Source organism: Vulpes vulpes, chromosome 1, assembly GCF_048418805.1.
Source record: "Vulpes vulpes isolate BD-2025 chromosome 1, VulVul3, whole genome shotgun sequence".
In the NCBI taxonomy this organism is placed as follows: Eukaryota; Metazoa; Chordata; class Mammalia; order Carnivora; family Canidae; genus Vulpes; species Vulpes vulpes.
In genome coordinates, this window is record NC_132780.1 from 63,853,973 (window position 1) to 63,878,636 (window position 24,664).

The 24,664-nt window shown below is 36.3% G+C and overlaps 1 protein-coding gene across 2 annotated transcripts in view; it reads right to left on the bottom strand.

Annotated features, from left to right (window-relative positions):
• Positions 1–2,094: 2,094 nt before the first annotated feature.
• NUS1 (NUS1 dehydrodolichyl diphosphate synthase subunit) overlaps positions 2,095–24,664 on the bottom strand; it is a 28,367-nt gene continuing 5,797 nt past the window's right edge. The window contains exons 2-6 of one of the 2 annotated variants that reach the window (XM_072765408.1): positions 15,426–15,551; positions 14,569–14,718; positions 8,579–8,678; positions 7,356–7,408; positions 2,095–4,866 (exon numbers count right to left, since the gene is read on the bottom strand). In XM_072765408.1, coding sequence (XP_072621509.1) covers positions 7,387–7,408; positions 8,579–8,678; positions 14,569–14,718; positions 15,426–15,551 — 398 coding nt within the window. In that variant the 3' untranslated portion in view covers positions 2,095–4,866; positions 7,356–7,386. The remainder of the gene's footprint in view (positions 4,867–7,355; positions 7,409–8,578; positions 8,679–14,568; positions 14,719–15,425; positions 15,552–24,664) is intronic. The other variant, XM_026002423.2, reaches the window with a different exon arrangement.

The window sequence follows — 24,664 nt, forward strand, 5'->3', positions numbered from 1 at the left end:
TGAAGCAAAGAAATTGCTAACTTGATGTTTATGCTACATATTTGAAGCATGGGATTTCTTATAGCATCATACATGGTTAAAATAATTACCATCTTTATTTTTTTATTTAAGTTCAATTAACCAACATATAGTGTACTTGGTTTCCGATGAACATTTACCATCTTCCAAAAAAACACTGATTTCTTTCAAGTAAGCTGAGACAACAAGATGACAGGCTTTGGAAAACTGGTGTCTCGATATATCAAGAGAAGATGTGAAAATGACTAGAACTCATGAGTAGAAAAAAGTTTATATTTTACATATTTAATATATGCATATATAAGTGAATGTTTATTTCATCTCTAAACTATGACCTATAGATTCAAATCTAAACAAACTCGATTTGTTGCTTAAAATTATGCTGTAATATTTTGGATGACATCCATCACCCACCCCTAGGTTGGCCTCTTTCTACTTGAATATTCCTCCACTCGTGACAAACAAAAGTGTCTCGAGATCTTGTCTAATGTCCACTAGGGGGGTGTAATCACTCCAGTTGAAAACCAGTCCTAGGCAGATGCTGTCAAACATCTCTAGTTAAGTAAATTTCATGTTTTTCTTGATGTCCCATTTTCTAATTATCTGAAACCTAATTAAAATATTGGTTCATTTCTGGTGAAAACAATTGATTACTATTACTATTATCTATTTTCTTCTCCATTATGTTTTGTAAAAATTAGGAATTTAAAGTAGTTATGTGTAATTGTTACTGAGGAATAACACTGCAAAATTAAAACAAAAAAAAAGGGGGAAGGATTCATAGATCCAAGTCTGTAAGATAGAGCAGCTGAAGTCCATCTTCATCAGAATGGGAATATTACTTTATATAACTATGCTGTTAATGACTAACCTACATTCAGATCTTTTCATTTAGCTCAGGCCTTCTTTCTTTGAGCCAAACATTATTTTTTCCTTGTCTTCATTAAAGCAACTTAAATGATTACTGTTACTGATTGGAAATTATAGTCAATAGCAGGTAAGTCTGATCTAGGAGTATATCTAATCTTTATTTTTTGCATTCACCTGCATGTATGAGTCCAGATGCTAAAACTTATTTTTAGTCCCGCAATTTCTACAAGACAGATGGAGGGAGAGAGTATAAACAAGAACTTGGACCAAGGTTAAATACCTGTTAAGGGTTATTTTCATGTGCTCATGTGATTATTTATATCCAGACACAATAACTAAATGCAAAACAGAATGTAAGACTCTCAATTTATAGTTTGTGGCTTAAAAAGAATCTCTTTATTAAGCCTGTTACAGTATAATTCATTTTTTTCAAATATTAAGTACAAAAAAATTCTAGGATTGTCACCAAAAATGTAAACAATGAGAGATGGTATTAGAGATTATTTTCCTTTACTTCTGCTTCTCTGAATTTTCTACTTTTTCGACAATTAAGGTGTATTTTTTAAAAACCATATGCAAATTCTTTTTGCACTCCCTTTTCCCACCAATTTTCACAGTTCATGGCGTATTAAGTAGGATTCTTGGACTGCTGCTGACATTAATCTTGGTTCCTGGGTTTTATTTCAAACTATACTAAAGTCTTCCTAATTTTTGTTAAATGTATTTCCTATTAACCAAAGCTAAAATGTACCCTTCGAAAGTCCCGATTTCAGATAAAAGTGTTCATAGAAGTCAACTGTCTTGTAAGATACATAGAAAGTGAATATTCTATGCAATGTAAGACAAGACATGGTTCTTCCCTTTCTATTTTCTAGTTTAACAAGGACTGTCAAATTTCTTAAAAGAGTACACATATATGTTCTTAATTTGGCATTCTATATTCAGTAAAAATCAGTTTCAATTTTAATTACTGTGGAATTTTGACAACTCTAGCAATGGCAAAGCTGAATTTCATCTTGCTGTAATCTAGCAAGAAGCAAATACCATTAAGATTGCAAATGTTTAACCTGGTAAAAATGAGAATATATTTCAACCAAGAACATACTATCTAAAAAGAAAAAAATAGTTTTGCTATCTAGTCATGAGTTTCTCAGTACATTTTGCAGACCCTAAATGTTTAGAATAAATGCAGCATTCACATAATACTATAGTCCATGAAAAGAGTATATTCTTTTATTGTCTTTGTTCATACATGTTGAGTTTCAACTTTCAATAATAAAATTCAATAAATTTGATTCCTCAATCATAAAAACTTGCTTTACACATTATTTACATGTTGCCAAAGTCTACAGCCATACAAAACATCACAAGGATTTGACTCTATGCGTGGTACCATCACACAGGAGGAGGGAGCTAATCAAATAACATACATTCAAAGATTAAATCGTAGATACGCACAGTGTATTTGGCACTGTTCATTAACATTATAACACCTTTTCTCAGAGACAAGGTATTCTTAAGCCTTAGCCACAATATACCAGAATTTTGCTATTCACATCAAAAGCAGCTTTCAAACTTTGTTGTAACAGTAATCAGTTTTAAGATACAAAATACAATCAGAATTGGGAATAGAATTCAAACACTCCAACTTTTTGCTATGCTCCAAGCTGCCATCCTTAAAGTCAGTTTAATTTTATTTATTTTTTCATTGTGGGGAGTGTCAAGAAGAAACAATTTAAGGACAAAAGCCTTGAGTACACATAAAGACAAACAACAGTTCTTTCTTGGGAATGCAAAGGGAGCCCTGATGATGCAGAACTTGTGATGATTTTGGCAGGAATTACAAAATGACCAATGCCACTCATGTTGGGGAGATTTATACTAGCAGTTAAACTCATGAGGATCTGGAATGCCTATATCTGAATTCAGAATCCCTAGCAACGTGTTTTAAGAGTCTCTTCCTAGGACTATAACAGACTCAGGTCACAAGTTCTAGAGCTACTTTGATGTGTAATATACTAAATACTACACTGCTATGAAATGGAAGGAGAAAAGAAAAGTACAAAGACTCAACCATTAAACTTTTAGCAGCTTTGGCTATATCCCAGTGGGTAATTTGACTAACTTCATTTTAACAAATATTAAATCCCTTCACTTCAATCAGGCCCATTAGATTTAATTCATTAAAGCCACACATATTCCAGAATGTTTATAAAAGACACATACCGTGTTTATAAAAGACACAAATTCAGTCTCAAACTAAGGCAAAAAAGCCTCAATAGAACATGGATCACAGTATAGGGGAACAGAAATCAGAAGTTGTCTAGTAAAGTTCAGAGATATGCTATAGTTTCACACAAAACTTTCAGCAATAAATTAAGACTTAAAAAAAAAAAGTCTTACAATGTACAAAGGACTATGAAGTGCAAAGTAATGTCACTGGACCAAAATTTAGTTTAATCATTTTATTTCAAGTGTAATTTTAAAAATCATAAATGGGGTTTTGTAATCCAAAGTGGAAACATTTATTCTTCATAGCTTCAGAATATGACAAGCAACTTCAGACCTTGCCTTCCCAATCGTCTTCTTTGCTATTTTTCAGACTTCTGAGACCTAGCATTTAAGCTACTCCATTCTAAACGTACAGTTTTAGACAACTATTGTACACTTAAGATTTTTCTGAAAACAGTCGATCAAATATAAAGAATGGTTTCTGCCCAAGGATCAGCAGTGAGGGAAGAAATATCAAATACCTATCAAAAAATCATTTATTCATTTAAAAAATAACAGAACCAGTGCCGTTCTCTGTCATGAAAGAGAACATGGAAAATTAATTTATTTTTGCAGACTTTGGTAATATTTTATTACCTACACAAGCCTCAATCTTAAAAGAGCTTTTAGGGAAAGTCACTATCAGGATTTACTGAGTAAAAATCCTGGGTACTAACACGGTTTGAAATGTGCTATTCCAAAAAGGAACAGGTTACTGCTTTTGAAGAAAAGAGCTGCCTTGATAACTTCCCTCCAATGCTTATTTTAAATAAAAATAGTTAATGGAAACATTTTTAAACCAACTTTGGTACACACTGCCCACCAAATTAAAAAAAAAATCACTTTCCTATTTTAGGAAATTTTCCTACTTTAAGATTATATAACCTTTTCACCTTTTTCTGACTAATACAGTATTTGAATTTTTTTAATTCTGCATTTCAATGTAGTAAGAGTTCCTTTTCAGATGATCTTTACAATCCAGAACACAGACACCAGAGCAACATTAGCAAGTCACATTGCTCAACGATAATGAGATGAAAATGGACGGATATCTGAAAGTAGGTATGCCCTCTGCTCCAAAGGTAAGCTTTTAACAAGTGACCCCCACATAACTCCATTTCTCTGGAGATCCCTCAAACTCAAAACGGTTCCATTTAGTAAGTCAATATATTATTTTTAAAAAGTAAGTTTGGTCACTAGGAAAGATTGAACAAAAATTATTCCCCTCCCCCCAAAACACAGCCAAATAGCTCTAGTCATCCCCTCTGCTCCCCACAAAAACAGGGAAGCAGTGGAGGCTAAAGCCTTTAAATTTGAAATTTCAGTTCCTAAAACATTGCTGCTATTTGCTCAAATTGCAGATCTACCTCTTTCCTTCTCCAATACGTCCCCCATTTATAAATTTATTTACACACACATACAAACACACACACACACACACCCGCATTCATACTCACACATACTCTTACTCTCAAGTAAGACACTTTCTTGTGTTGATAAATTATGAGGATTATGAACTAGGTGTGTACAGGGTTTCATAGGTGCTTTGTAAACATCAGAGTCACTTGGGTCCTTTTCTCCAAAAGCCTGAACTCAAATTACGCAACCAGGGATCATTACTTTCCCAGACGCTGTTCACAGGCTGCATATTGACAAAGGGCAGAGAAAAAGTCCTCATAACTGATGTTTAGGTAGGAAGGCAAAGAGCTGTAAAGAAAGCACAGGGGAAAAAAAGCAATTAGATGATACACTGCAATTTGGAGGGAGGAACTAGAAAGATAATGACCCCAAAGAAGTTAACGACAGAAGAAAATAAATTATAAGCACAGAGTATGTCAAACCTTTTCTACTAAATGACTGCTAAACTCACTGTGAGACACTCCAAGTAAAATATAATCTCTCCTCCTTTCCAACAGAAGAGACGAGGAACTTGTAGCAAGATGGAGATTCAGAATCTATTGTAAAGCCTCAGTCTAAATTAATGCAAAACTGGAGATCTATAATATAAATAAGAGACCTCTCTCAACTTCACTATAAGAACTCCTTTCTGAGAGCACAGGATGGCTCAGTTAAGTGTCTGCCTTAGGCTCAGGTCATGATTCCGGCTCCCTGATCAGTGGGGAGGTCTGCTTCTCCCTCTGCCCTTCCTTCTGCTTGTGCTCCCTCCCTCTCTCTCTCTCTGTCTCAAATAAATAAAATCTTAAAACTGTCAGAGTAAAGCCACTACTACTTGAACAGTTTATGAAAGCCAGGCTTAACACGGGCAGAGCGGCACAGTACCCTTCTCTGACTACATGCTGAAGCCATGTGGTGAGAACTATTTCCCTCTACCATTTCTAGTTGCTCAAGGAGGCAATTAGTGTGAAGATAAACACTTTAAAGGCAGAATGAATGTACAACCAGAGGGTTCCCCTTAAGTATTTTAAAGCTAAAAAAAAATTTCAATAATTAACATAAACAATTCTCTAATTTATACAGCTGTATTGTGAGGCTTCGGCAATTCCAAACTGTACCAGGGCCAAACCCCTGGTAAGAGTCCAAGCCATATTCCGAGTTCCAGTGATACACACCACAAAAAAAAAAAAAAAAAAAAAAAGACTAAACCAACCTACCATGAATGAACTCCTGGCCTGACCCTGCAGTTCTCATAGCTATGCTTTCTTTATCCTTCCTTTGCCCCTCCCTAGCTTTACTGAAATACAATTGACTTATGACCTTTTCCCTTCCTTTAACTGTCCAAAATTCTGAAAGAAGTCTCTTTTCCATTTCCTTAACTCTTAATCAATCTTTTATCTTACTCTACTGCAGTGATGACCTCACAAGATATCCTCAAAGGGCGACGTTAAGGACACTCTTCTTGTTGAAGCTTGCTTCAGATATCCTCCTCAAACAACCCACTTTACTTTCTTATCCTCTTCATCAATGGCTTCGTCTCCTATCACTCCTCAAGAAGCACTTAGCACCACTAACCCTCAGTGCCTCCACAGCGGTCTTGCTATTCTCCTCTGTTCTCAAGTCTCCACCAAGACATTAAGACATCACAGTGCTTCCCACCTGGTGGGTGGCAGACAAATAGAGAGCAAACCTCAATGTAATGTGATAGGGCTATGACTGGCATATGCACAAAGATCTGTGGGAAAGCTTGTTAAATGTCAGGTATCTAATACCCGTGATCAGAAGTCTTCAACTTCTTATTAAAATACCCATTTTACAAATACTGAGAAGTTTAAATAACTATCCAAAGTCATGTTATTGAACCACATAGCCAAGATTCAAACTGAGATCCATCTGTTCTGGAACACACTCCACTCGAAACCACTCTCAACCTCACAAGGGATTACTGCTACTTTTCTTGGAGCCCAACCCAAAAGGCACCTGAAATAACTAAGAAAACCCCTAGAGAAAAAGACACAAGAGAAATACACCCATCATAAGGAAACCCAGAGTCTGGAGATGTAGGTTCTAATTCCACTTTATCACCAGCAATAATAAGAGCAATGTCTCTTCCCCATTTTCCTCACCTATAAAATGAGGAAGTAGGACCAGATGATCTACAGCCCTTTCTAACTCTTATCATGCTACGTGTTCTTTTCTGCCTTTTTGACACTTTTTCCCCATCCGGCCCCTGAACTTGAAGCATTTCCTAAAAGACCAAAAGATCCCTTGGTACTGTGCTCTTTTATATACACTTGAGAAAGTTCCTCTATTCTCACAGGTTCAACTACTACTACTTCCTAGGTACGATCAACCTCCAAATATCCATTTGTTGCCTTGACTTCTCATCCAGGGACCAATTCTACATCTTTATCTGCTCTTCTTGGTGTTTCCACTAAATAGGCTATGGCCTCAAAACCATCATCTTATCCTTGAATTCAAAATTTTCCCTTCAAAAGCCAATGTTCCCTTGATCTTCTAGTTTCTCTCAATAACACCTAATTTATCCAATTAGGCTTACTAAGCTTAAGAGCCATTTCATTTCTTCTTTTAGCACAACTAGTAAAGTACGAGGCCTACAATTATGCTTGGTAAATAATTCTCATGAAAGATAGAATTTATAGCATGCCCCTCCTAAGACTCAGAATTTAAATTTATTTTAAGGCTACTAAGTCTCTATTCAAAATCAGGGGTCAGCAAATACAGCCTGCGAGCCTGCCATCTGTTTTTGTGAATACCATTTTATTGCAACAGTCACATACATTTGTTTACGTACTGTCTGTGGCCACTCAGCTACACCACCAATGTTGAGTAGCTGCAACAAGAGGATTAGCTGTGAGAGACTGTATGGCCCACATATCTATCTAAAATATTTACCACCTAGCCCTTTATACAAAAAGTTTGGCCAAATCTGTCCTAAGTAAGCAATTTCATTCTCATCACTATATTATCCCTTAAATCATAGCTATGTCCTCTTCACTAGACTCTCTTACCTCATCCTTTCCCAAATCCAATCTATCTTAGTACACAAGTGCCAAACAAATCTTCTAAAATCACCACTTCCACGTTATCCACAGGCTCAGTGCTTTCCTACTTCCCGTCTAAACTGTTATACAATTCCTTGTGCTGGTATTTAAAGCCTTCCCCCCTCCCCCAAAAAATTAATAAATAAAGCCTTCCCAGCATCAAAACACCCAAATCACCTGTTTTCACCTTACAGAGTTGACTCTTGAACAACATGGGTTTGAACTGCATGGGTCCACTTATACACAGATATTTTTTGATATATAAACATATTTCCTCTTCCCTGTAATTTTCATACTACCATTTTCCTTTCTCTAGCTTACTGTATTATAAGAACACAGTGTATAATACATATTAACACACAAAACTGTATTAATTGTCTGTCATTAAGTTAGGCTTCTAGTCAAAAGCAGACTATTAGTAGTTAAGTTTTCGGGGACTCCAGTTAGATATAGATTTTTGACTACACAGAGAGGTCCCCTCCCTGTAACACCTACACTGTTCAAGGGTCAATTATTCTATCATCTAATGCTATATACTGCTAATAAGTCTCTGCTCTGGTATGGCCAGTTCCCTCACTATTTCTTAAAAATGAGATGTCCATGCCTTACCTCCCAGGTTTCCTTTCTTTTCCTGCCTGTCATCCCCCACACTTCTCACTTTTTCCTCTAATTATGAAAACTCTATCCATTTTACATACCCCAGGGCAAATCACACCTTTTCTGTAAAACCAACGACTCTGGCCCATGTCTCTCTCACTCTTGGTATCCTATGACAATTTGTATCAATACCAAGTATTTGCACAACTACACTCCCTTGTGTCTGAATCATTTATATCTATGTCTTTATCTTACCACTGATACTGTATAAGTCTTTGGGAATTCTCACCATACATAGTATAGTGCTAGGCTCAAGAAACACTTGCTGAATTGAACCAAAGTCAGTATGCTTTTATACTTACACAATCTCAGTCAATCTGATGTGCCAGGGAAGAAAGCCTAATGTACTGTCCACAGGACCAAACTTTAATACTAAATCAGGATCAGGAAAACCAGTTGAACCTTAAAAAGAAAGACCAAGACAAGAATTTAACATGCATTGCTTACAAATAAAATGACCACAGGCAAAATCTATTAATCAAATTGGCTTTTTATGCTGAGTATGTTTCCTTCAGAAGATTTATTTGTATTTTCCCAATTCTCACCTCACTGCGCATCATACACTTTAATATCTTAGTTCCATATGTGAAAGTTTTCGCTAAAGACCATTTAATTGGATTACCTGATAAGAAAGGGTAACCCCCCATTCTAAACCTTGCAGGTAGCCTTCAAATCCCATCCATCTTTCAACACAAGAGTTTTCCTGGCATTCTGGGAAACACATTGCTTTAGGGGCACAAATGCTTATTCTGGCCACAGAATCATATAACTTCAGAGATGAAAAGGAACTTCAAAAGTCCTTCCTTCCCTGTTACCCTTCACTTTATAGCTAAGGACTCAAAAAGATCAACTCCTAGCTACACAGTATAAATGTTTTCTCCAGAGCCCCAGCCTAGGGACAGAAAATACCAGATACCTCTGCCTCAACAAAGGCATGGCCATTTGGTCTCACAAACTGGCTTCCATACAAGGCCTGGTTTAAGAAAAAGAGGGGATAAGGAAAGTGTATAACTGCTTTAAAAATATTAAAATAGTCAGTGGCAAGAGCACCTGGGTGGCTCAGTGGTTGAGCATCTGCCTTTGGCTCAGGTTGTGATCCCAGGTCCTGGAATTGAGTCCTGCATCAGGCTCCCCACAGGGAGCCGGCTTCTCCCTCTGCCTATGACTCTGCCTGTGTCTCTCATGAATAAACAAATAAATAAAAAGTTTTTAAAAAAATTTAAAAAGTCACTGGTAGAACAGAAAAGATGCCATAATCCAAGAGACTCAGGCTCTAATAGTTTCTGATAACTTCAATATTGCTACTAATTTCCAGTCACACAACCTCCCAAGGACTTAGTTGTTTCATTTGTTAAACAAGGAGACTAGATTGGACAGGCCCATCCAACAGTAATAAAGAATTATTTCCACAACAAAGTCTCTTTAAAGTCTATTTTGGTAAAGTAAGTGGACTAAGAAGAATATATAGTCCTCTGCCTAGTAAAAAGCAAATTCTCTTTAGCTAAGAAACAAACAAACAAAAAAAATTAAATTAAAAATGGCAAGAAGGAACTTCTCACAATGGTGTTGTGAAGAAGGTGATTAATCCTCCTCTCTCTCCCCGAAAAAACACATATTAAACTGGATAAAACCAAAGACTTAAGGGCACTAGATACTGGCCAGAAGCAGACAATTATTCTTTTAAGGACAACAAATGAAACAACAGCCAGAGCTTCAGGTGAGAGCAGAGTAAGGGTCTTTGTCTTTCCTGCCTGGGAAGGTCCTTAACTTTACCCCCAATCAAACAGAGAGAACTATAGTTTTACCAGCATGAGGCTGAGAGCAAAGCTAGCAGATTTGCTGCTTGTAGCCAAAAGATATGGACTCAATTTGGCACTGAAGACTGTGGGCAGGAGAGAGGGAGCAATGATGAAAACCTAGGGTTCTGTGAGCTAACAGTGGCAAACTCAAAAGGGAACAAATGAGGAAAACCCACCATTTGTTAGCCTGATATTGTAGCCCCAATTAGGGCCAATAGTATAATGGTCAGAAATTTACCAGGAAGATCCTGGAAACAAGGACTCAGAAATAAGCTCTCTGCATATCCATGGCTGACCAGGGAACCACCCACATGCTAGAATGAAAGAGGGCAGCAAGAAAGCCCAGTGAAAAGTAACAGTCAAGAAGACAAGAACTGGTGGCAACTCTGAATGCACTTTCCAACATCACACAGAGATCAGGGAAGCCTTACAAACTTAAAGTGTTTGAGCACAACCAGTGTGCATATCACTGTCTGACACATAAAACTAGACAGACACAGGCAGTCAGACTAAGAAATAAAATCAGAAATAGAAAATCTAAGCAGAGACAGCAGTTGTCATCTTTAAAAAATCTTAAGACTCTGCAAAATGAACTACCAGAACTATTAAATGAATATTAGCCAGGTGGCAAGATACAAAATCAGTATTAAAAAAAAAAACACCACATATCCATATATTATCAACAAACAATGCAAAAACAAAAATCAAGAAAACAATCCCATTAATAGCATCCAAAAGAATAAGACACTTGGGAATAAACTTAACAAAAGCAGAAACCCAAATCCTGAAATTATAACACACTGTTAAAAGAAAAATTAGGATCCAAATAAATGGATATGCTATGTTCATGGATTAGAACACTCAATAATGTTAAGATGGCAATTCTCTAATTGAGCTACAGATTCAACCCAATACCTATCAAAACAGGGTGTTGTGGAATTTGCCTGTGAAATTGGCAAACTGACTCCAAAATTTACATGAAAATGAAAGGGCCCTGAGCATAACCAAAGTTTTTTAAAAAGAAAATCAAAGCTGAAAGACTTACCCTACATGATTTCGAAGTTTACCATAGTAGGCACTATCGTAATCAAGACATGTGGCATTTGAAGGACAAACAATATAGAACAATGGAATAGAATAAAAAGTCCAGAAATAAACTCGAAGACTTATAGTAAATTGAGATTCAATAGAGGAGTCACAGTAATTCAACAGAGAAAAAAAAATGGTGGTAGAAGAACAACGGATTTTACCTCACACCATTCACAAAAATTAAGTCGAAATAGACTGCACATTGAAATGTTAACAGCCAAAGTGATAAAAATCTAGAAGAACTGTGACTTTGGGTTAGGCAAAGATTTCTCAAATATGACACCAAATGTGTGACCCACAACAGAAAAAAAAAAAGATAAATTGGATTTCATAAAGATTAAACACTTTTAAAGAAACCAGTAAGAAAAATAAGCCATGGATTATGAGAAAATATTCATCCCTAAGTCCCACCTTACTAGTGAACAGAGATGTGTACCCAAAATAAAGACCCTTAAAACTCAAGAAGACAAACAACCCGTTAAAAATAGGCAGAATGTTTTGAACAGATTCTTCACTAAAGATACAGATGAGCACATGAAAAAAAGCTCCATGTCATTAGTTATTAGGAAAATGTTAATTAAAACCACAGTGAAGGGCAGCCCAGGTGGCTCAGCGGTTTAGCACCGTCTTCAGCCCAGGGTGTGATCCTGGAGGCCTGGGATCAAGTCCCATGTTGGGCTCCCTGCACGGAGCCTGCTTCTCCCTCTGCCTGTGTCTCTGCCTCTCTGTCTCTCATGAATAAATAAATAAAATCTTAAAAAAAAAAAAAAAACACAATGAGATACTATTACCCACCAGAATGGCTAAAATTTAAAAATAATAAATAAATAATACAAAAACTGACAATACTAAGCCTTGGCAAGGATGTGAAGAATCTAGACTCCTGTACATTGCTCATGGAATGTAAAAATAGTATAGTCTCTTTGAAAAATAGTTTGGCAGTTTCTTAAACATTCAACTCACCATAGAAACTAGCAATTTCACTATTAGCTATGTACCAAAGAAAGGACAACATGTCTGCACAAAGACTTGTATGTGAATGGTCACAGCAGCATTATTCAAACAAACCTAATGTACATCAACTGATGAATGAATAAACAAAATGTATGTCCATAAAACTGAATGCTATTCACCAACAAAAAGTAATGAACTACTAATATTTGCAATGTGAATGGACCTTAATAATATACCAAGGAAACAAAGCAAGACATTGAAGACTACATGACTATGTTTATATATAATTTCTAGAAAAGACAAAAGTATAGTCAAAAAGCAGATACGTAGCTGCCTTGTGTAGGAGTAGGAATGGTGATTAACTGCAGTCACAAGAGAACTTTTGGGGGTGACAGTATTCAGAGGGTTCGCTTCTATCAGATTAGTAACTTATGGACTGTGTACATTTTTACTTATCATGGGTTTACTACCCCTGAAGCCAACACCTGGGCTCAACACTGTAGCACTATGTGAGAACTGGCTACCTGAAGGACCACTTTTAGTCCCTGCATCACTTTCAGGACACCCTCGTAAATTACTCTCTGGTTGAGAGGCCTTACAGAATCCAGGAAACAGTCAACACTCCAGTAACCTACAATGAGCCCTACAATGGTCTACTTTCAATCTATTCATTCAGCCTGAATATTGATACAATAGGCAATACAATAGGCAATAAGAGAGAAGACAAGAGGAGAGCAGAGGAAGAAGTGAGTAGTCAGTGAAAGTCAGTACTCAGTGAGACCATGTGGTCAGAGAGCAACTGTGCTCTGTGACAGACACATTAAAAAGTGGAAGAAATAAGAATGGAGGGTCAAATAAATGACTGAGTTAGACAAAAAATGCATGATTAAAGTGTAAGATAAATGGAAATTCTATGTGAATGAACAAAAAAATGCATGTCTGAAATTGTATGGCTATAGAAGCTATCACTGGACATGAACTTGTAAGAAGTACTGCCTTTCTTCAAAAGGATCCAGGATAATGCCAGTAGGCAGAAGGACCATAAAGTTAAGGCAAAAAGTTCCTAGGGAGCTCTAGAAAGAATAACCAACTTAAAAGCTTTTTAATAAATCTTTAAAGGAAAAAAACTCTATAATTAATGTTATACCTGGCATAACATGACAAATATAGGAAGTATATTTGGTATAAGAAATAGAATATTAAAAACAGAATAATGAATGATAAGATTATTTTCTTGGTAATGCCTCCTAAATAGCGGTTAAATTAAAATTTAACAGATAGTTCAAACTAAAAAGACACAGTGAGAGGAGTGTGATATTATAATAAAAAATAGATATTTGCTCTCTGTCCAGGTTCCTAGCACAGAGCTCCTAAAATCCTTGCAATTTCCTGAATGACAGGAGTATTTTTTATTATTCATAAGACCCCTTCCGCCATACCTGACTTTATGGTAATGATGACTCTTGGTGGGCCTCTAGATAGCTTTAAGATAGGAACTAATTGCCAGAGAAACCAATCATGCGATTACAAGGCTGAAATTTCAGCCATCCCTTCTAACCTCCAAGTAGGGAGGGGAGGAGAAGCTGAAAACTGAGTTCAATCCCTAATAGCCATTGATTTAATTAATATTGCTAACATAAAGGAACTGCCATAAAAACTCCTAAAAGGCAGGGTGCTAATAGCCTCCAGGTTGATGAGCACAATGTGGTGCTGAGAGGGTGACTTGCCCAGAGAGAGAGCATGGAAGTTGACTGCACCCCCTTGCCAATATCTTGCCCTAGATGGACCATTTCTGAGTTGTAGCCTTTATAATCAACGGGTGAATGTGTAAAGTTCCCTCCTGAATTCTGTGAGCCATTCTAGCAAATTATCAAACCTCAGGAGAGAGTCACGGGAAACCCTTATTTATAGGCTGTTGATCAGGTGGTCTGGGCAGGTGACAAGTGCAGGTGGCTGAAAACTGCAACAGGCATCTGTGGGGGGGGGAGGGGGGGGGGAGTCTTGTGTAACTGAGCCTTTAAATCTATAGTGTCAAACACTGACTCCAGGTGGTTAGAATCAGAAGTGAATTGAATTGCTGGATACCCATTCGGTGTCTGGAGAACTAGAGAAGTCACTCTTGGTATAGGAAAAGCATCCCAGAAAGGGGGGGTGGGGGGAGACAAGCAAAAGTCCTATATTCAAGGATATTTATCACTGCCCCACAAATCCTCTAACATCCTCTCCTTTACCAGTAAGTCCTCATTCAAGTGAGTTGACTACAAATTTCATGATCTCAAAACCATTTTCACGTGTGGGTCTTGAAAATTTCAGAAACAAGGGTAACAATAACAAAATCAGGCTTTATTGTATAAACAGAACCTAGATGTTCTCCTTCATACCGTAGCCCTGTGGGATAAAACTAATAACATACATATATATATATATATATATATATATACAGGACTTACTAAGTAAACTGTCTAACATGTCTACATCCAAATCTGCGGATCTCTTTTGCTGCTGGGCTACTAATTGGCAAAAGTCCTGAGCAGCTCTCACAATATCTGCTTTTCCATCTTCTGGGGAGAGCACCCTCACTGCCGATCGGCAATTTAAAACTGGAGGAAGAAACAAACAGGTTAGGAAATAAAACATCCTGTTCCAGACATATTTCAAAATCCATTTCAAGAAATATTAAGCTCAGACTAAAATAATAGTTCTTATAGTAAACAAGAATCATTTAAGTCCTTCAAATTCAGACAGTTAGCAGTTACACAAGACCAAAATGAAGACTACGGAAAAAATGTGTTTCCGTGGAATAGGTACTGTCCACTTTATTAGGCTCTAATTCTATGGGACTTATTTTATAATTGATAGGATTCTACATAACTGACAGCAATGCCAAATTCTTGTCTATCGACATGCAAATTCTTTCTTGTCTAGTAGAAGTTCAATTATCTTCTTTGTAATGCCACAGAAACACTAGTTTTGCTTCCATTTACATGTTCATTTCAATATTTCTGAACTAAAAATATGTCCATTCTCTAGATTCTCTTTCGAACTAGTTTCAAAATCCACCTGATACCTGGCTGTTTTTGAGTTAAATAAAATCTTTAACGTGTTTTTTTTTTTAACATCTATGAAAGTCATAATTTTATTGTTTTCTGAAAATTATCTTTGAACAAGATGAAGAAAGCAAAGTCTAAATCTGATCATTAAAGATGGTGATAATAAAGACCTACAGGGTAGAAAGAATGAATGGATAACAGAATTTGCCTTGAAACACAAAACTGCATAAGTTACTCAATTTCACACTCATGCTTACCTTGATCATCTTTGTCATTACTATTTGCAAATTCTGGTGAGTATTTGGAACAATCTAAGCCCAGAAGTTCCTGCTGCTGTTTTAAAATTTCATCCATCAATCTGGAATTATTTCTTTTGAAAATACCTTAAAAAGAAAAAAAAGTAAAGTAAATAAGTAAAGTAAATCCCAATTAGGTTAGTTTATCCTCTTCAATAATTAGTGGATGTTTGTTGTGAAAACACTGTACTCAGAACTGAATAAATTCCAAATGAAGTAGTAACTGACTGAACCTAAACTAGAATCTAAAAGAAAAGTACAACAAAACTCTGTTAACACAAGAGTCTGGAGTCAGAATAATGTAAAAAAAAAAAAAAAAAAAGGCAAGGGTGATTTCTTAGTCAGTATGCATATGATAAAATTAGACTGAGAAAGACATTTTAAGAGATCATTTACCTGAAACCTTATTAGTAGATTAAGAAACTGAGACCCAAAGTCCTGAAGAGTCTTGTCCAAGAATTTAAAAACTGCAGTAGTGATTTAAAGCCCTTCTCTTCTTGACTTCCAGTCCAATGAACTTTCCTTGCAGAGCCACCACATGTATTCAATACTATTACCTTAATGTGATTTTTTTTTAAAGATTTTTATGTATTTGAGAGAGAGAGAGAGGAAGATAGTACATGCACACATGGTGAGGGGAGAGGCAGAGGGAGGAGTCTCAAGCAGATTCTGGGCCAAGCCTGGAGTCCTATGTGGGCTTGATCCCATGACTCCAAGATCATGACCTGAGTGGAAACCAAGGATAGGATGCCCAACCAACTGTGCCACCCACGCACCCCTTGATTCACCTTTTTTTTTTTCTTTGATTCACCTTTTTAATGGTAAGGGGAATTAGTATGAATTATGTAAAAAGTAGAGAGAATCCACAAAAGTAACAAAATCAAAATTTAGTAAATTCAAACAAAGCATGGAAGATATATTACATGAAACCGTGTTTTATCCTTCAACTATGCACAGAAAAGTTAAAACTTTTAACTGCCATTAGGTCATTGAGAAAGATGAAGGAACTATGTGACATAAAAATATACAATTAATAAGGAGAGCTCTAAAAACCAGTGACAAGTTTTTAGTTGTTTTCAGAGGATCAACTTTCTAGTGGCCATTGGCTTTTTACCCTTTATCCTATTCCTACTCCATATTCTCAGTCAGATTTGACTTTAACAGCACTTCAACGATTAACTGGGAGAGAGAACACAATAAATATACATAAAATAACAGAGAATCTGCTGAATCTCCTGTATACACATGACAACCTGGTGGTATACATGTAACAGCAGTTCAAAGATAAAAAGCAGTCTCCCTTGGTAGGGAAAAGCTTTGTAAAATAAGCAAGACTTGAGAAACTTAAAAGAAAATGAAGAGGATACTGTTTTTAAGAAAAAAAAATACTGAATACCCAAAAGACAGACCAATGTTGCTGGGGCAAAGGATCTGAGAAAAGGGGACAGGTCTAATTTTCATTTCATGTTGCCTAACAAACAGGTAACCAACAATATGCAAGCAATGTGGGAATGGTGGAAATGTATAACTTTGGGAAAATTAACCTCGCAATTAACCTGACTACAGAGAAAGTCAGGCAGCAGAGTACTGTGATAGTCTATTCATAACTTGATGAAGCAACGGAAGGAGTTCATTAATAGAAGAAGAACTGAGAGAATGAAGAGCATGACTTAATTAGAAATGAACACAAAATTCCACAGCTTTAATCCTAGCTAATAGAAAATAATTAACTTTTTTTAAGTGGGAAAATTCTAGCAGAGAACTGGTTTGAGGAAAACATAAGCTTAGTTTTAGACAGCTGATGATAGAATATTTAGGCAAGGGGTACTGAAAAAGTGATTAAGACATGGGAGGGAAGCACATTCAAAAGTGTCATCCACGTGGGTAGAGATGTTAACTGTTTTGCTCACCAGGGGCCAGCACAGTGCCTGGCACAGAATACTCAACAAACAAATGTCCGCTGAATGTCTGCCGAAAGAAGACAACAGGACAGAGACTAGACTAGGGGGATCTCTTTAGGGTAAATGACATTTCAGCTGGCCTATGAAGAATTAATTAGAAGAACTGTACAGGGGTGGGGCTGGGAAGGTAACAACACAAGACGGAGGACAGAGATGGAGACATACATTTGGGAGTCATCCTCAAGGTGAAAGACAAACACACAAGTGAGAAATGAGATCTCCAAAGGTAAGGACGCACACATGGAGAAGAACAGGGGCCAAGGTCATGGCTCCTTTAGGAAAAGCCAGGAAATATAAAAGAGAACATTTCATAATACCCATATCCAGAGTGAGAGTAAACAAAAAAATATAGTCCCAAATACAAACAAAATTTTTGAAGGAAGGTGATTAATATCAGAAGCTATTTGAAAAATAATGTTTAGTACAGTAACACTTGGGCAACAATGCAGATGTGTAGGACATAAACATCTTCAAGTCAATCGTAAAATTCACATGTACAATACAAAGGCATATACTACGAAACAACTATATGATACAGGCTTAGGAACGGTACAAGATTTCCGATTATTTATGCAAATAAAAAATAATTTAGACTACAATTTCAGTCTACATCATAGGTATCAATTATGGAAAGCATATGAATTTTAAAAACAATGCAAAATATCCACAACACTACTGCCAGGACATGGAACTTAGTAAAATGTTAACAAAATCTATTTCTCATATGAGCTAAAATTATTCATTTTAATAGTAAACCTACCAGTAGGAATCCTTGCTTTTGTCTATTTACACCACGCTGATCCCTTCCTTTGATACTCTCAAGATCTGCTTCAGTTCTCACTAACTCACTCATCTTTGCTGTAGCTTCCAGATTAAAACAGGAACACGTTACAGGCACTCTTGCTCTCTCCAATTCAGTGGGTGATACTCTTTATCACCAAAATGCTCACTCTCTCTTCTCAATCTGTATCCTTTCCTTCTTAATCTTTCTGAAGTGTTACCATTAGTGACTACCCTGCTTCCTTCTCAAAATTCTATCCTTACTCCAGCTTGTCTGAACACCCTTTATTGGTTCCACTGCCAACCTGCTCCTTGGATGGCCCCTTCTCACTTCCCACTGAATCCTTTCCCACTTCCCACCTGTAACTGGAGGTTACTCCTAGAGTTCCTATGTCAGCCCTCTCTTTCTGTCCATGTGCTCCTCTTTAAGTCTACTCACCCACAGGACTGTACAACCACTCAGGGCCAGGACAAATATAAGATGAGCGAGGCAAAACTTAAGGGGGCGCCAAAAAACTCAGCAACTAAGATTAATAATAACTTAATGTAATGTCATTAACAACTTAATGCAAAAACATCCACCATGAACAAAACATTGTAATTTTAAGTAAATGCAGGATCAGCATTTTGTTAACAATTCCAGTTCATTCAAACTATCTAATTCTACCTGTAAGTTCTATGAGCATCTAAAAATGAACAAACCTAAAACTTGGCAGCTTATTTTTTAAAGCTAGTTCTCAAACACTTATAGCAAGTTTAAAAAAAAAATGGAGGAGTACCATAAGTGTAAGACTTATATGCCCTTAAGGAAAAGGTCTAGACGGGAATAGGCAATATGAGAACAGTGAATGTATAAGATGGTAATACAAAAGGTGATTTGAAATCCTAACTGCTGTTAAGCTATCTATATAATCAGAAGGGGGGGAAAAAAGCATAATCCTTTTTGTTGTTCTATTTCTAATAAAGGCACCAGTACCTGCCCAGTCACCCAGACATCTTCTCTACTCTCCAGTATTTTCACTGCCACCTCCAATGCCCTATTAACATGCTAAATCCATATGCTCTCCTACAGTAATATTTCCCATATCCATTTGTTCCTTGTCCCCAGTTCCAAGCAATAGTCTTTTTCTTTAAAATATTACAATCACCTTCCAGTAGGTCTTCTTACCCCTTCTAGCATGTATTACTAACTACACTGAAAACCAGATTAATCCTTGGGTTCATCTTCAATCCTGACATATTCTAATTTTAGTATCTCTAATGGCTCCGAAAATGTTTACTGTACCAAAAACATACTGCTCAGATCAGCATTAAGATTGCAGCCTGTGTTCCATACTTGGTGGGTAGAAATAATTTGTTTATGAAACAAACGAATCTATTTCTCTATAATACTTTATGCCAGCAAATTAGAATTGCTTTTTGTTCCCCCCAAAACATCTGACATGAGTCCAGCCTCCGTCCTTTATGTTACCTTCCCAGCCCCGTGCCCTTAAAAACTCTTCAAAGGCCAGCTAAAATGTCACTTATCCTCAAGAAGCCCTTCCCAATCCCATAGCCAGATATGCCCCATTCCTCCTCGGACTCACCTTCACCCCCTCCAAACACACATTTTATTCAAAACTCCATACTAAACAATATTTTACTTTTTATTATAACTTAATCCTCCTACAGAACTGTAGTTTTACTTAGGAAGTTGTGTCTTACTATCCCTTTTCCCCTAAGGCACCTTCCACATAGCAGGAGTTCAATGTTTATTTAATAAACTGAATTATCAGTGCACAAAGAGCCACCTAACAACAAAACCTAAACGGACCTGTCACGGAATGGAATTTTTAAGAAGTCTCCAGGAACCTCTCACAATAAAAGAAGGTACTTCCTTAGCGCACAGAGGCAGAAATTCTGTTAAAAAGGAAGAATACACAGAGGCACAGTTACAAACTTATCTTTAATAAAGATGTTCGTAAAGTTATTTTAAACACAACCTTTGTTTTGGCTGATTTGGATGGAGAAATTAAATACAGAAGTCACCTCTTGAGAGGTGTTAAATACATAAAGCACAGTATCAGCAAGATGATTCCTTATACCTCACAGCTTGCCCCATCCAGAAATCCTGGTTATACACCATGTTAACTCTCTCACTTACCTATAAGCAATACTATCAACTTAAAATTTTCTTCAGGATTCAAAGTGTACCCACACATATTTCACATGATACACAAGAAATCCAGCAAGATGTAAGAGTGCCTTTGACTATGACAAGCAATTCCTCCGATATCATAGTATGACATTAGGCAAGTATTTATACTTGTGGAGTTCTTTTTCTCGTAATTCATCTTGTTTGTCCTCACAGGATCTAAACAAAAGCCAAAATGTTGTCATAAAAGAAACTACCACCAAAGTAATTTTATGTAAAAGGAAGTTGAGACATTTGTTCAGAAATAACTGACCTAAGGGAAAACAATTACAAATACATTTTTGAGAAAATCATATTTTACAGAATCATACAGTAATAAGCTAAAAATAATTATTTTATCCCATCTTTTTACAGATGAGGAAAGAGACCCAAAAGGTCAAGCAATTGTCCTTGGTCAAGAGTCTAAGACTTTGGCCTGAAATCCAGGTCTTTTAGATTCTACTTATTCAGTTTAATAACTATTTCTAATCTTGATAAACGAACAATGCTAAACCTACTTTACTAATATACCCACGAAATTTTTAATTCCCCTCCCCCAAAGTTGAACTCTTATTAAATACATAAAACTAGTTTTACAAATAAGTGGTATCTTTAGAAAGAACTAAGACTAGGGCTCTTTTTTAAAAGGCTTTTAAAGAAGGTTTCACAGGGCTAACAGTTATTTAAATTCCTTAAGAATGATGTGGGGATGTAAAATAAGTTTTTGCAATGATATAATTTAAAGAATGTCATATTATGTTTTGTTGCTCTACAAGTGTATCTCACATACTCTCAATTTCCTAACTGTAAACTACATGTAAATACAGAGAAAAAAGATATATGAAAGGACTATTTTTTAAAACACACACATGTACATGCACACATGAACATCTATAATTTCCATAAAAAATATAAACAATTATGCCAGGAAACTGGACTTCAGAAAGACTACAATGTTTTTGGTATTACTTGATAAACTTTAACTGTATACTTTGGGGGCCAAATGTGAACTTTTTATAGTCTTAAGAAATATCTATTTTAAATTCTAGTATTGAAATCTACTTACAATGCTCAATGTTTAGACAACAAGGTAAGGTAATGTCCCCCAACCATTCATCCTAAACTGAGTGTCCCCTAACCTTACCATCATAGTACTCCCAATGTTTAGTATTTCCCAGTCTTTGTTCTCATACATGTGTAATCCTGGCTTATATGATCAAGTAATTTTGTATCCTGTTTTCTTCACCTGTATAATATGTATCCTTCCTTGGTGCTATCTCTTGATTATTACAATTGCATTATTTAACAAAAAAGTCTTTGCTGACTTGGTTTAGCTCTCAAAACTTAAAAATTAGTACTTCCAGAACTGAGATCATTACCGCTATAGCTATTGCATACTCTCTCAGAATTTAGGTTTTCATCATATTCAGGGGAAAAAAAAATGGCAGTACAACTGGTGAACACAGAAATTAAGTGGAACAAAAGGCATTATATGAGGTCAGACAGAGACGTAGGCAAAAGGGTAGTATACAAAAGGGTCTATGGGCCTTGGTAATGAGCTGAGAAAATATTCCAAGTGTGATGGGAAGCACTTGGAAGGTTTTATTCAGAATTTGAATGACATTATCACAAAAGATCACCTTGCTGATGAGTGAAGAGTGGATTATACAGGGGCCAGAATATAAATGAAGACCAGTAAGGTGGCTACAGCAATAATCCAGGCAAAATATAATAACTCAAACTGGAGTGACTGCAATGGACAACCAAAAGAAGTGTTCAATTTGGAACATATTCTAGAAGGCAGGCCAAGGAGGCCTGTTTATAGATTACAGGTGTAATATGATAGAAGAGACTCACAGAAGAGATCTAAGTTTTTAGCTTGAGCAACTGGTTGAAAGGTACTAGTATTTTTTAAGATAAGAAAAACTGGGAGACAGGTCTGGGGTGGGAGGGAAATTCAAGAGTACTGTTTTGGACATGCTGAATGCCAAATAAAAGTGAACCTGTTAGTGAGTTGATACGGGAGTCTGGAATTATGGGAGAGATCAGGACTGGAGTTACAAATCCTGGTTAGAGCATTTAAGGGACACCTGGTAAGACTGGAGAAACCATCTGGGACAGGGGTCAGCAAACTACCTGTTTGGAATACAGTCACACCTGTTCATTTATAACTACTTTTTTGGCCTCACTGGCAGAGCTGAGTAGTTGTAACAGGGACCTCTAACCTACTAAGCCTAAAATATTTAGTAGCTGGCCCTTTAAGAAAAAGTTTGTTGATCTTTAACCTAGAAGACAGAATGAAGGAGAGAACCACAAGGGCATATATACATATATGCAGTACAAAACTCTAGAACACCCCAACATTTAGAAGTGGAAGAAATGAAGAGAAGCCAGGAGGCTCAGAAGGAACAGAGAGCAAGAGAGGAAGAAATCCAAGCTTATAGGATGTCATGGAAGCCAGGGGAAAACTATTTCAAAGAGAGTGGAATTAAGTATGTTCTATGCACCTATCAGATTATATACTGTATTCAGGTACCTTACTGTAGTCTTTTGAAATTTCTACTATATTCATTGAAATGACATTTTGGAATTAGAGGTTTCAATATTTAGTCTACCCTTTCACTCAAGCATGGGTAATACATTAACTGGGTAATACAACCAGGACATACATACTTCTTTCAAATTAAGTAAGGAGGACTTTAATTAGACAAGTATTCAGTCAGCAAATATTCCTTAAATACTGCTTCTTTTGAAATTTATGTGAAATGAATAATCAACGCCATAAAACGAGACTTTCAATATATCTTTTTTAAAATCCGAAATTAGAATGTTTACCATGGTTCTCCCTTCTCTTCTATAGAAACAGACTTCAAGAAACATCCAGCAGCAAGTATTTATAAGAACAAGGGAAGGGAGGAAAGAAAAGTGGGATAAACACTAAAACAATCTCTCTTAATTATAAACCATCTAACGAGTTATGGAATTAATATAATATTTCTTTATAAATAAATGCCCATCCTTCAAAATGGCCTACTTTCTATCCTTTTAAACTAGACACCTAAGTAAGTTACCTAGTGGTTACCCTCACTTAATTTTTCTAACAACCCAATTATGCTATCAGAGGCAATCTTCAGAGAAGAAAATATATACTTATGAAGTATTTAAAATTAAAAAAAAAAAACTACCATGAAAACTTTACATGACTAAAGCAGTCATAACAAAATCAATCTTAGATGCCATTAAACATTTTTATTTTGAGAGAGAGCCCCAGGCTACTTCACAGAACAGCAATTACACTGGAATAATAAGCTTGTTGTAGCAAGGGAAGATACATGTGTGACGGTGGTACGGCATAATGCAACAAGTACCGGGCTTCCAGTTCCAACTCTTCAGCAAGAGAGATGGGTAAAATTACAAACCATGTGGGCTTTCTCAGCCTCTGGGCGCACATTATAAAAATGAGAAGAATGTCTTCACAGACTCTGCTTACAGAACAAAGAAATGGTTCAACACAGAGCAGGAGTTCCATAAAATTAATTTTAGTTGATTAAAAATGTATGCCCTGTGATTCATAGGATAAACTTTTGTATTAGTGGTATAAAGAAAATTCCATTTGCCTTCAAATATGTTACAAATCATTCCTATTACCTGTAGATAAGTTCCACTTTATCAAGGCTTTAAAATGACCTAACATAATTAGGAATAGTACTAAAAGTGACTATATTATAGTCATATTCTCTTACCAGTGGAAGTCAGTATAGCAAAATGGTTAGGTATAAAAGCTCTGCAATAAAATCTAGTTCAAATTCTAGATCTGGTCCTTACTAGATATGGGTCCTCGGCTTTCTAAGTGTCAGTTTCTTGATGTGTAAAGCTGCTAAGGATTTAATGCACTTCTTTGCATAATTTCTGGTAGACAGTAAGAATTCAACAATGACTATTCCTATTAAGTAAGGGTTTATTTTCAGACACAGATCCAGTACTATGGTTAAACAGAAGGGTACTCAAGAGAATGAGGTCATTTCTAAAGCCAAAAAAAGCAGAATAAAGCTTTTCAAAGTCAGCAACATTGGGGATGAAGTAGTTCAGAGGCTATCTAGGAAGTAGCAGGGTGGACATTATAAGGATTAATGGTAGCCTTTTGCCAGGTAGCTAACTCTGACACAAAAAGAGGACTTTCCAGGATGCTAAGATACATGTAAAATTCTGCACAAGACATGAACTACACAAAGGTGAGGACTAGGACCAGATGTTCCCTGACATGAGTTTCCACATTGAGGAATACG